Source organism: Nelumbo lutea, chromosome 5, assembly GCF_056320005.1.
Source record: "Nelumbo lutea isolate HS-2025 chromosome 5, American lotus-T2T, whole genome shotgun sequence".
NCBI lineage: Eukaryota > Viridiplantae > Streptophyta > Magnoliopsida > Proteales > Nelumbonaceae > Nelumbo > Nelumbo lutea.
In genome coordinates this window covers 71,657,851-71,671,768 of record NC_142688.1, presented here as the reverse complement: position 1 = coordinate 71,671,768, position 13,918 = coordinate 71,657,851, and the positions used below count along the sequence as shown (strand labels likewise).

The 13,918-nt window shown below is 41.0% G+C and overlaps 1 protein-coding gene across 1 annotated transcript in view; it reads left to right on the top strand.

Annotated features, from left to right (window-relative positions):
* LOC148852866 (dynamin-2A-like) overlaps positions 1-5,596 on the top strand; it is a 39,942-nt gene extending 34,346 nt beyond the window's left edge. Inside the window, exons 17-22 of the mRNA XM_088944258.1 lie at positions 1,155-1,302; positions 1,457-1,611; positions 1,926-2,039; positions 2,138-2,205; positions 4,654-4,826; positions 4,959-5,596. Of these exons, the coding sequence (XP_088800384.1) occupies positions 1,155-1,302; positions 1,457-1,611; positions 1,926-2,039; positions 2,138-2,205; positions 4,654-4,826; positions 4,959-5,206 (906 nt within the window). The 3' untranslated portion in view covers positions 5,207-5,596. The remainder of the gene's footprint in view (positions 1-1,154; positions 1,303-1,456; positions 1,612-1,925; positions 2,040-2,137; positions 2,206-4,653; positions 4,827-4,958) is intronic.
* Positions 5,597-13,918: the final 8,322 nt, after the last annotated feature.

The following is a 13,918-nucleotide window of genomic DNA, read 5'->3' as shown; positions in this document are numbered from 1 at the left end:
TTGTTTTTGTTAGTTTCTTATTCGTTAGGGTTTAATCAACATAAACATTGCTAAATGCTGTATTGAACCCTCAAAAGACTACAAAACCTGAACTAATAAGTAAGGTAGAACTAAGTTTGTCTACTCAACACATTTTCTTCTTCCATATATTCTTCTTCTTCTTCCTCTTTTAATCTACTTTTCTTCCATATTTTCCGTATCTTCTACTTTTTCTTTTCTTCTTTTCCTATAACAAAATTATTGGTTCAGCCCCCCATATTTTTCAATTTTCTTTTCTTTCTTTTTTTCTCATGAATACGTTGATTTTCTATACTTCGACATGAACTTTATACTTTTCTTATGAAAATTATGAATAAATATTAAGGAAATATGGTTATGGTACCTAGGGAACTACCCTAAGATCTATGTTTTTTACTAAAAAATCCATCGCCTAGGCGACCAGGCATCCCCTTATTGCCTAGCATCGCGTTGGTGCCTTGAAAACTATGGTGTTACGTTACCATACCATGTAGTATTTTTGATTGGGTTCAATTATTGCATCAGCTTATGCCTGTACCTATATGAATCCTTAACTCTATATAAAATACAGAGAAAAGAAACAATTAACATCTGCTTAAATCTTGCAAAGAAATTACAGTCTTTTGTTTTGCTGGAAAGAATATGTGGACATAGGATGTCTTAGTTGCTTCATTGATTACTTGTAACTCACAAAACTCTTGGTGGAAGAAAGATGGAAGGTGTACAAGTGAAGATAGTGCCACTAGGCCCAGGACTGGGCCACTCAATAGTTAAGGGCTAGATGTACAAGGCAAGTCAATGTTTTGCCATGTGTCTGCTCAAACTTGGTTGAGCTTAAAATGTTCAATTATGATGTCAACCTCCATTTGGTTATTTGGGGATAAAAGATGTAATAATGGGGTTATCCATAATTGTAACTATTAGTTATCAAACTATTATTTTGATCAAGTTTGTAGCTCCTGCAACTGAAGGTTTCTTTTTATACTACCTTTTTTTTTTTCTATAGCTGTTTGATCAGAAAGAATGGTGGTTTGAAGATGTTTTTTCCATGATCTGCTTTTCTGGCAATTAGGGCTTTTATGGAATATTTAAGAGGTAGTTCATGCTTACGGTCTTGTATCCTGTTTATTGTGCAGGAATGTAATATAGAAGAGGTTTCAGAAGAAGAAGAACCTCCATCTAAAAGTTCCAAAGATAAAAAGGCAAATGGACCAGATTCTGGAAAAGGACCCAGTCTTGTGTTTAAGATTACTAGCAAGGTTCCATACAAGACTGTCTTGAAAGGTACTTATTTTCTTTTACATATTATTATTGCGGTACTACTGATTGTCTGTATATCATTTCTTTCTTTTCATTGAGCTTCTCTATTTTCATTTCTCTTTCTTATTTTTAGTCCATTCAATTAATAACAAATTTACATCTGAGTTCTCCTTTGCAGCTCACAGTGCTGTTGTATTGAAGGCTGAGAGCATAGCGGATAAGATTGAGTGGATGAACAAGATAAGGAACGTAATCCAACCTTCAAAGGGAGGCCAAGCAAAGGGTTCCGAAACTGGTCTTCCCATTAGGCAGAGTCTTTCTGATGGTTCTCTGGTGAGTTAAAGCTACCTAGTAGATTGTTCCTGAGTCAATACCTTGATGGTCCTAGGACCTGTCAACACTTCAGTTTCTTGAGAAGTTTTATTGGGAGTTTGCCTTTTCTAGTTCTATGCTTGATATATTCTGATTTGATTTCACAGGTATGCTGCAATTTACATTGTATGATTTTAATTGCTGTTATGGTGCCTGAACTACTAATTTATGCAGTTTGTAGTATCTTTTGCTTGTAAATGATTCATTTACATGCCCACTTAAAATTTCCTATGCACTGTTTGAGGACTGTTGGCTGAATTGTTCATTACCTTTAGGATACAATGGCTAGAAGACCTGCTGATCCAGAAGAAGAGCTCCGGTGGATGGCTCAAGAAGTACGTGGTTATGTGGAGGCAGTGCTGAACAGTCTAGCTGCCAATGTCCCCAAGGTGGCTTACATTCTTTATCGTAACATTCTTTTCCCAGTATTCTGTTGTTTATCAGGCCTTTATAGTTCCAAGTATAACCAACCGTTGTGATTGAGCAGGCGGTGGTCCTTTGCCAAGTTGAGAAGGCTAAGGAAGACATGCTTAATCAGTTATACAGCTCTGTCAGGTTAGCTACGCCTTTATTAACTCATGGTTGTTTGGAAACCATGAAGAATGATTATTTCATTTTAATTTTAAATTCATTGAGAGATTAAATCTTCATCTAAATTGGAGCCATTATCTGAATGTAGAAAACAGAAATGTCTGTATTTCACAGCATCTTTTCTTTGATCGATTAAAAAGGATTTAAGTGATGGTTCTGGAATAATGTACAAGACTAGAAAAATGAGACATCCTTTGTATGATATCATAAAATACCAGATAGAAAAAGGTACGAGTTGAAACCATGAATGTTCTCACTTCACTGTTTCCTAGCAATCTCAAGTAGATGTGCCTCTTTTTCTTCAAGTTCTTTAAGGACTCCATGATAAATAAGTGATCATATGCAGAGGTGATAGGACCCTATGGAAACAAGATGCAATGTCTTAAAAGATGTGCCTTGGTGCACAGGTGACAGGTGAGCCACATTTTAAGGCATGTGCCTCCCTTAAACCCAGGCAATGCCCCATTCCAAAGAGGCATGTGCCTGGTGTGCCTTGTGCCTCAGCCCGGAGATACATATTTTATGATTTTTCCTTTTTGGTTACTTTTAAAGGAAGCAAAAACATACACTTTTTAAGTACCTAAAACCTAGTCGGGTTTAAAAGAAAATTTTATTTGAGCAACAATTGATCTCTGATCCCTAACCCTAAAATAGAATGTACTGCAACCAAAATTACAAAAGTATCTCCTTTATTTATATGAGCCAAAAATTTGTGTGGGTGCCTCAAGGGGCTTTTCCTTATGCTTCGGGACTGTGGACCCTTTGCCACTGTAAAGATCCCAACTTCCATGTTGAATATCACTCTAGCTACTTGAAGTAATGCAACTAGGAGATAGACAAACACATTGAGATTTTACATAATTGAATCGTTGAGTACTCAAAGCTCTTTGATATGGTCCACCTTGTTTTCACTTCATTTTGAATTTATTTTACATGTTATGCTTATGTATTGATTTTAGCCTCTAGGCTTTTTAAAACATATAATTTCTTATAGTGTTTTTGTTTTCATATATATTTTTTTGTGTTAATGTTTTCTTTGAATTTTCTTTTCAAAAATTTATGCTTTGCATTGTTCAAGGCGCACCTCACTTTGCACCTTAGACCTTAGAAGGCCTTCGTGTTTTTCTTGCAGCTCTTGCATTGTCTGAGGAACACCTCACCTTGCAACTTAGACCTTAGAAGGCCTTTGTGTTCTTCTTGCATCTCTTTCTTTTTGAGGCACTGGCAAGATACTAATGTCATTATATACATTATTTTAAAAGATTTTACAGAAAGAATTTACATATTCTGACATGCTACAATGAAGAAATAGTTGTTTGCTATGCTTCTCTTGCACATGAAGAATCTGTCCTTCAAGCTAAATTAACATTCCTTGGATTGGTCCATTTTTTACTTTATCATGAGCAAGGTTCAAAAAATTGATACATACGCCCTGTATTGGGCGTATCGCATTGTATCATTTGGGTCACAGGTGTTTCGGGGCCCCACCCTTTTTTAATAAAGAATGCCCTTTTTAAACTCCCCAAAAACCAAATTTTGAAAAAAAAAACTAAAAAATGATTTGTATGTATCTAAGTACCGATATGCCTCTGCCGATACGCAGAGGCGTATCGATACTTTGAGCCATGATCAAGTCCACCTTCCACGTGAAGGTGTCCATCCTGGGAGGGATTGGATTCCACTCCAGACCTTTCCGTTGGTGGTGTTGCTTCTATTTTCCCTTCAAATGACCTGTTTCCATATGAATTCACAGAAAAATGGATTTGGATTCATTTATCAAAAAAAAAAAAGGATTTGGATTCATCCATCCAAAATTTTCGTTATTTGCCTGTTTCTGAAATCGTAACATTATTCTTGAGATTATTTAATTTGTCTGAAATGTTTTTTTTTTTATCAATAACCATAATTCATTAATTAATCACAAAAATATTTCAAGGATGAAAATAAACTTTCTTATCTTCCAACTGGAGCTTGAGCTCTCAAGAACAGAGAAAGGAAAAAGTTACACTTGTGCCCAAAACATTAACTCAACTCCTTGCTTAGCTAACCCATCAGCAAAAGAGTTAGCTCTGATCTTTTCACCCAGCTGATCTTGATTTCCATCTCTTGAACCAGCCATCTAAATTTCCTCCTCACATTACTGTACATCCATAACCTAATTTGTCTCAAATGTTCTTTATAAAAATGAAATCTTTGAATCCAAGTGGAGCCTCAAAAAGCCTTATTTAAGAATTTTGTATTTGGGTAGACTTATTGCATCTTTGCATTTTGATATTACGTTATTACCATTTGAGAATTTTCATTGAACAAGAAATTTCTGCTGTTGCAGTGGCAATAGGAAAAGTGGAATGCTAATAGCACCATCCTTGTGTTTTTGTTAACCTGTTCATCTTTGCTATGGTATATGTTTAGTGCCCAAAGTACGGCCAGGATTGAAGAGCTGCTCCAAGAGGACCAGAATGTCAAGCGTAGGAGGGAACGATTCCAGAGACAGTCTTCTCTTCTTTCAAAACTCACACGTCAACTTAGTATCCATGATAACCGAGCAGCTGCTGCATCTAGCTGGTCTAATGGTACTGGTGCAGGTAATCTTAGCTTTCAATGCCATTTGCACCTTTGGTTCTTTGTTTCTCTTGATTTGTTTGTAATTGAAGTCTTTCACGAAAAATGGCATTTCAGCAACTTTATTATTCAATATCCTTTTTTGTGTTTTGCAGAGAGCAGCCCAAGATCCAGTGTTCCATCAGGTGATGATTGGAGATCTGCATTTGACGCAGCTGCAAATGGTCCAGTTGATCGTTCCAGTTCGTATGGTGACTCTAGGTCTTCTTCCAATGGCCATAGCAGGCGGTACAGTGACCCAGCACAGAATGGTGATGCAAGTTCTGGCCCAAATTCTGGTAGCCGCCGTACTCCAAATCGGTTGCCACCCCCACCACCTGGTTCTTCAGCATATAAATATTAGATAGCTGAATTAATTGATCAATAGATGATATTTTCATGCATTCGTGGTGGGTGCGTCTTTGCTCAGCCCCTTCCATCATTTGAGCATTTAGTCGGTTCAAATTCTGTCATAGCAGCCGAAGAAGGAAAGGGTGTCTGTGTACATAAAAAACTGCATTTCTCTATAATTTCCCCTTCAAACATTGGGTTTCAAGTTGCACTTGAAATCTTATTGTTACAACGCTCCCGTTCTATTGGATGTCACTACTTTTTTTGTTTCTCTTATTTGGGGTATTTCTTCTATTTTTACCATTGGGAAGTTGCCCGTTTTGGACCCTACTACTGTATTTGTTTGTATTGATTTTATTGCAGAGTGAGCCCCCTCCCCCTCCCTCCAAATTTGCTTTCTCCATATCAATGATTCAATATCACCTCTTTTGAGAAGGCGGAAAACCTTGATCTTGACTCGTTTTACTTGGTGTGCCAAAGTTCAAAATATTGTTATGCTTGGAAATGGATACATAGATACGCTTTTACTACGAAGATGGGGTGAAAAAAATATGGTACTCTTGGATCCAAGTTCAAAGTATCTACATGTATTGGCCGATGCGTATTATTCTGGCACACCACCGATACGCCCTCACAGTGGGTGTATCGGTGGTCTAATCGGTTCAGGGTGTGGCAAATCGGCTCCCTTGAATCAGTTGGCAAAAAAAAAAAAAAAAAACCACCAAAAGGAATATCGCTTCGCCCATACAGTTTGAACCTTACTTGGATCCATTAGTGGGACCTTTACAATTCCCACAATACACTAATTATTAATGATATATTGATATTAATGAAATGTTTCTTTTATTGATAAAAAATAAGGTATATACAAGGTAAAAGGTATCATACATACCGGAGTGAATATGCAATTCAATAGATTATGTTTATTCGTGCCTCACTTTTCTTGTTTTTTTAGACCCTCGAGGCCTCGAGGTCCGCGACTCATTCTCTCCCCCCTGCCTCTTTCTACGTATCAGCAATCTTCAGCACCAGCAAGGCTTTAATCGGTGCAGGGAGACAAACACAGTTGAGGTTCATGGGTGCAGACTATGCAGTACTGAAACTCAAATATGAGATTTGTTGGCTAATAATCATTCAGATAGTTCAGAAATCCTTTTTGCAGAATATCTTTTGTTGATTATTGCCTTCTATTTGTGGCCACAACAATTGTACGATTTAACATCCACTTGGATTGAATTTTGAAGTTAGATGGTTTGGATTGATAAGAAACAATGAAGCCATACAGATTTAAGGAGTGTAACTATGAACAAGTCCCCGAGTATAAACTATGAAAAGTCCATGTAGGTGTTCATGTGGAAAGTGCTGTGAACAATGTTATTATTTTGGCTGATGTAGGACTCACATGATTCCATGATATCTATTTGCCATTAAGTGCTGTATGTATACTTATATTATTTTGATTAATAAAAAAAGAATGAGAATGAAATTTGTAACCAAACAGTTTTAACTCTACTGTCATTCTTTGTCACTAATACACAAAAGTAGATATGGAGAAAGGAAGCTTCGAATAAGTGGGGAGATGGAGAAAGGAAGTTTCCGTTGAAGCAAAATCTTTTAAATTCGAGGAAGTGAAGTCAAAAAGCCTGGTTTTGATGAAGAGAAGAGAAAAGATCAGGAAGATATCAGCATTGGAAGAATACGATGAAAGTGAATGGAAAGGTGTTTGAAACAGAACAGCGGCTCAATAGGAAAGGGTGGTTCATCACAGTTACAAAGTGGTTCGGACTGGGCAGAAAACAGATAATATGTATCCCCCTCGGAAACCAGAGCAAAGGCTGGACTGTATTTGCGAAAGAGTTGCAGGAGTTCTTGTGGAAAAACGAAGGAAAACCCAAGCAAACCACGGTGAGGCAACCCAATCAAAGACAGATTGGGGAAAGGAGAAAGATGGGAGTGTTAAGGATTGGAGTAAAATGTATGTAGTCTACGCAAATAAGGTGTCCAAATGGAACTTGGTAGCGGAGGAACTGAAACAGAAATTGAAGTTTGAAGGTCCTTCCAATCTATGACCATTCCAGGCAGACAAGGCTTTGTTAGAAGCAAGGTTTAAAGTTTTGATATTATATGCCCGATATGATACGGGGCCTATCATATCATATCTTTGGAAAATTGATATAGGATACACATGGAAATCAGAAGTTTCATCTTTTTCTATGCGTATCGGACCCGTATTGGGGGTGTATGGCCAAAAACTAAAAGAATTAAAGGGGAAAAGCAAGCTTGTTTTCCCTGAAATAAGCATTCTTTCACCCTCAAATGACTCTAAACTTCATTCCTAGTGCTAGATTTGCAAAAGTTTGCAAGAAACAAGTATGAATCATTATTTTATTTTTATTTTTTTTTCAAAATTTGAAAAAATATGGAAAAAATAGGTAAATTTTTTCAATCTTTTATAACATCATGTGATTTATGTTGATCTACATTTCTTACATTCAAAATAACAATTTTTTATTTTTTTTGTGTTATCAGTAGATTTATGGAAATTACATGAAGATATTTGGGGAAGATATAAGTTAACAAAAAAATTTGAAAATGTAAATTTTTCTTTACCTATAAAGACTAAATATGTTTTAGATCTATGGATTTATCTTTCATATCCATATAGCAATTGAAATTTCTTCTTTAATATTTTTTTTGATTTTTTATATTTTTATAATTAAAAACAAATAATAATTAATTATATTTTATCATTTGATCACAATAATTGAATACATTATAATTATATGGATGATCTATCATTTCCACAAACCAATTGAAATTTCATATTTAATAGTTATTTTTTTGTTTTTATATTTTTAGAATTAAAAATAAATAAATAAATAATTGTATTTTATCATTTGATCACAATGAGTGAATATATTATAATTCTATGGATAACCTATCATATCCACAAAGCAATTGAAATTTCTTCTTTAAAAACTAATTTTTGAATATATTATATAATGCTTATAATGCTTATTGATGAGGGCAGATTTGGCCCTCCAGTGAAATTGTGACACTGGCACCTTGTGCCAACTAAGTATGGCCTCCAGGCAACTCGCCATAGGCAGCTTGCCACAGGTAGCTTGCCATAGGCAGCTCGCCACAAGCAACTTGCCACAGGCATAGGCAGCAGCTTGTCATAGGCAGCTTGCCACAGGCATAGGCAGTAGCTCGCCATAGGCAGCCTGCCACAGGTAGCTTGCCATAGGCAGCTCGCCACAAGCAACTTGCCACAGGCATAGGCAGCAGCTCGCCATAGGTAGCTTGCCACAGGCATAGGCAGTAGCTCGCCATAGGCAGCTCGCAATAGGCAGCTTGCCACAGGCATAGGCAGCAGCTCGCCACAGGCAGCTTGCCATAGGCAACTTGCCACAGACAAGTGTTAAGGCTTGCCACAGGCAGCTCGCCATGGGCAACTCGCCATAAGCAGCTCGCCACAGGCAGCTCGCCCTAGGCAGCACATCACTTGTAGAGAAGCTCGGTACAGGAGTAGTTTGGCGTATCGCAGGAAGATTTCCTACCTGATGACTTGGCCCAGACACTGACCTGCCGACTAATACGGGCGCTGACCTGACAACCTGGCCCAGACACTGACCCGCCGGCTGACGCTGGCGCCGCCCTGACAACCTGGCCCAGGCGCCGACCTGGCCGCCTAACACAAGTGCTAGCCTGACGACCTTGAGGAGTTCACCACCGTACCCCGGTTCTGACGGGATGTGATGAGTCTTACCGTTTGGAAGATTTTCACCCACCTAACCCGTGAGGACTCCGGTATATAAAGACCTCACCCCCCAAAGGGGAGAGAGGGGAAAAAAGGTGGAGGTAATCTCTGCTCTCTAGCTCTCTCGTTTCTCCAATATTATCTTCGAAGCTCTCTACAATCAGAGTGCTAACTTAAGCGTTGGAGAGCCATCGTCGGGAAAATACCCCCGGGTCCTCTGATTCAATTCTTGCAGGTCCCTCAGCTCCCGCCGCCTACAAAGAGGAGGAAAAGATGGAGTTCCCGCATCTCTTGCCGCTTACAAAGAGTAGGAAAAGATGGAGTTCTCGCAGGTCCCTCGGCTTTCACTGCCTACAAAGGAAAGAAGACCACCTCATGCTGAGGGCAGTCGGGTTGCGCTGCACCAGGAAGCTCCACCATTCTCTAAGTCACAGGTCGCCTAGTAGGGAGTTCGTCACCAGGTAGCTCTCCACTAGGCAGTTCACCACCAGGGAGTTCGCCACCAGGCATTTCGTCACCAAGGAGATCGCCACCAAGGAGCTCGCCACTAGGGAGCTCGCCACCAGGCAGTTCGCCCCCAGGCAGTTCTCCACCAGGCAGTTCGCCACTAGGCAGTTCGTCACCAAGGCACGTCACTACCGGGTCAAATAGCGAGGTACTTAGCCAAAAAAATTTTACATCACAAAACATTGGTACGTGGTAAAAAACAGTAACATCAATTGGCGTCGTCTGTGGGAACACGCTACAAAAAGCTAAGTTCTCATCCTACAAAAGCTAAGTTCTCATCTTATCAAAGCTAAGTCCTCACTTTTTAGAAATTGAAGCTATAATTTTATAGTTTACATTTTTTATGAACTCAAAAACTATGCAGGGAGCTAACGGACTAAGTAGCTCTACCAACCTTACTTTCAATTCAGATAATGCCTCATCAGTCCTCTCCGCGAGGTCCCCCCTACAAAGATGAGCTCTTCGTGGCTTCCGCGGGAGTTGGCGGCCAACAGACTACATAGGCGCCCTTACTGGTCGAGCCTTCCAATGCTCCCGTGTGAGCTGGCAACCTAAAGTTAGTAGTGCTGCCCCTGAAGGTCGAGCTCCTAGTAGCTTCTTGTAGGAGTGGGTGACCGGCATTGTGAAGCTAATGCAGCACAATCATAGCTCGACACCTCACAGGCAAAGCATACGGGCCACATTACTACTTAAGACTCGGTCGCCTCTCCAGCACGGGCAAAGTAAAAAAAGAGTAGACTACGAGTCACTCCCAAAGCCTACAAGCCACATTACTACTTAAGACCCGGTCGCGTCTCTAGCACGGGCAAAGTAAAAAAAGAGTAGACTACGAGTCACTCTCAAAGCCTATGGGCCACATTACCGCTTAAGACCTGGTTGCCTCTCCGGCGTGGGCAAAAGTCAAAGAAGAGTAGACTACGAGTCACTCCCAAATCCTACGGGCCGCACTAAGAATTGGATCAACACTTACTAGCTTGTCGACTTACGGGCCAAGAGAAATCTACTCCATTCGCTGAGTTACTCTCAGCTCGGGAGTGTGGGGCAATTGATGAGGGAAAATTTGGCCCTCTAGTGAAATTGCGATATGTGGCACCTTGTGCCAACTAAGTATGGCCTCCAGGCAGCTCGCCACAGGCAGCTCGCCACAAGCAGCTCGCCACAGACAGTTCACCACAGGTAGCTCGCCATAGGCAGCTCGCCGTAGGCAGCTTGCCACAGGCATAGGCAGCAGCTTGCCATAGGCAGCTTGCCACAGGCATAGGCAGTAGCTCGCCATAGGCAGCTCGCCACAGGCATAGGTAGCAGCTCGCCATAGACAACTCGCCACAGGCAGCTTGCCATAGGCAACTCGCCACAGGCAACTGTTAGGGCTTGCCACAGGTAGCTCGCCATGGGCAGCTCGTCATAAGCAGCTTGCCATAGGCAGCTCGCCCTAGGCAGCTCATCACTTGTAGAGAAGCTTGGTACAGGAGTATCGAGCTGACAACCTGGCCTAGACACTGACCCACTGACTGACACGGGCGCCGACCTGACAACCTGGCCCAGACACTGACCCGCCGACTAACGCAGGTGCCGCCCTGACAACCTGGCCTAGGCGTCGACCTGACTGCCTGACACAAGCGCCAGCTTGACAACCTCGAGGAGTTCACCACCGTACCCCAGTTCTAACGGGATGTGACGAGTCTTACCGTTTGGAAGCTTTTCACCCACCTAACCCGCGAGGACTCCGGTATATAAAGACCTCACCCCCAAAGAGGAGAGAGGGGAGAAAAGGTGGAGGTAATCCCTACTCTCTAGCTCTCTCGTTTCTCCAATATTATCTTCAAAGCTCTCTACAATCAAAGTGCTAACTTAAGCGTCAGAGAGCCCTCGCCGGCAAAATACCCCCGGGTCCTCTGATTCAGTTCTCGCCGCCTACAAAGAGGAGGAAAAGATGGAGTTTTCGCAGGTCCCTCAGCTCTCATCGCTTACAAAGAGGAGGAAAAGATGGAGTTCCCACGGGTCCTTTAGCTCCCGCCGCCTACAAAGAGGAGGAAAAGATGGAGTTCTTGTAGGTCCCTCAGCTTTCACTGCCTACAAAGGAAAGAAGACCACCTCATGCTGAGGGCAGTCGGGTTGCGCTGCACCAGGGAGCTCCACCATTCTCTAGGTCACAGGCCGCTAGTAGGGAGTTTGCCACCAGGTAGCTCTCCACCAGGCACTTTGTCACTGGGCAGTTCGCCACCAGGGAGCTCGCCACTAGGGAGCTCGCCACCAGACAGATCACCACCAGGCAATTCGCTACCAGGCAGTTCACCACCAGGCAGTTCGCCACTAGGCAGTTCGCCACCAAGTAGCTCATCACTAAGGCACGTCACCACCGAGTCAAATAACGAGGTACTTAGCCAAAAAAATTTTACATCACAAAACATTGGTACGTGGCCGAAAATGGTTACATCACTTATAATACTTATTTATTTTTATAATTTTTGGAAATGAATAATAAATAATTATTAATTATATTTTCACATGGAAGTTGTGCCAATGCATGTTTTATGGTTGGATAGGATAATTGGGTTTTTCTCATCCCATAAACCATTAAAACTTAAGAATTATAATTTATAAATTATAATCAAGCAGAAGATTTTTAATGAAATTATAATTAGTTATAATATATTTATTCATAAAACTATTAAAATATATTAATTTAATGTATATACACCTCATTGAGGTCTTACATTTAGTGTTGATGTATTTTTGTGATTTATTAAAGTATTTATAGTGTTTTCAAGTGTATGTATGCGTATCTTAGTTTTTCTTCGATATGTATGCGTATCCAAGGCATATCTTGATATGTCTCTTAAAATTGCCTTTCCAATACTTTGAACCTTGGTTATAAGTGGGTAAGATGGGAGAGATAATTGATGTTGTGTCTCTTCAAACTACGGAAGGTGTAATGGTAATTAGTCGATGGACTCCGAGCGCAAATTGCATAGACCACACAGAAGTCTTCCCTATCAAAGTTCTTGGGCTTTAGTGGTCCCCTGAAATCTTTAAGAAAATTGCATCCCTGAACGGAGGTGTCTTGGACCTACCTCAGTGCGGCTGTTTTGGGTCTGAAAGGGATCAAAGTGGAAGAAGTCCCAAGAACAGAGGAGATGGAAATAGGCGAAACTCAGATTGTGGTTTGGTTGTTGTCGTCAGTGGAGGAGAGATTGTGGAGAAACTTGTGGGAGGTAGAAGATGATGATGTGGCAAGGGTCAAAGAAAGGGAAGAAGAAACGGAGAAGATTAACTACTCTTACAAAAGAAGGGAAATTGAACGGTCATCATATTCGAAAGTTGGAAATTGGAAATTGGTGCATTAATGAAGAGGTTAAATACAAACCGTCTATTAACGCACGCGTGGCCTGTCAAAGATCTTTTGCGGAGGTGACAGCTGGAAGAGGCGGTGAAACGTAATTTAACTTTAAACCCGCGTTAGTAGTTAAACTGATGGGTGAACCAAGCGAACCAAGGGCTCAGATGTGCGGGTCAGCCAAAGGTTGGTGGACAGTTGCAGGGGCCTATCATCGTCTTTTTTGACCTCTGTTGCTTGTACCTCCCCCCCGGTGAGATTGACGCAGAGTTGCAAAGACGCCTCTAAAGCTCATGGGGATGCCGAAAAAAGAGGTACCACCACATGGGGATGGACGCCGGTGCAGATGAGCAAGTCTACATCTCCAGATAAGCCCAATCCGAAATTTAATAAGCATGAGAGCGACGAACCCAGTTTCAGTCAGAAGGGAAGATGGAGAATTCCCAAGGGAGGCACAACGACAAGATATTAATATAGGAATGTCGGATCTTGTTACTAACCTAGACAAAGAAGCCAGGAGGAACAAAACAGTGATGTTATATCAGAATTGCCCGCCAAGGTTTCCGAACCAGTGGGTATTGATAAAGGGATGGACTCGGGATTGCTAACATAGGGAGTCCCTAACCCCTCTTCTTCGTGCTTATCTTTTCAGATTGTGAGTCCTTGTTTAGATCCCTCTAAATTATTATCATGTGTCTGTGCAGGTACAACCAATGCCACTCCTCCTAAGAATCTCTCAATGAAAAGTGCCACAACCTAAGATTTTGAGAACCTATCGACAATAGCCAAGAACAAGAGAGAGCTATAATTTGGTCCTTAATTCTGGAAAGCCTATTTGACCTGACCCTAGTTTTGGAGAGTAATGAAAATAGAGTAAACCACCATGTGGGTGCTACGAGGCTGAATCAAGAGGCGAAAGAATAGGCAGAAGGAAAGAGAAGAGTGAGAAGGAAGAATAAAGTAAGGTATACTTGAGGAAAAAAGGAAAGAAAAGAAGAAGAAAGGGAAGCGAGTTAGAGAAACTTAAGTGTGGAATAAATTATTAGGAGGGGAACCTGAAAAGGAAAATAGGGGAATATTAGGTAGCAAGTGATAAGGGGTCACAAACAGGTCAAAAT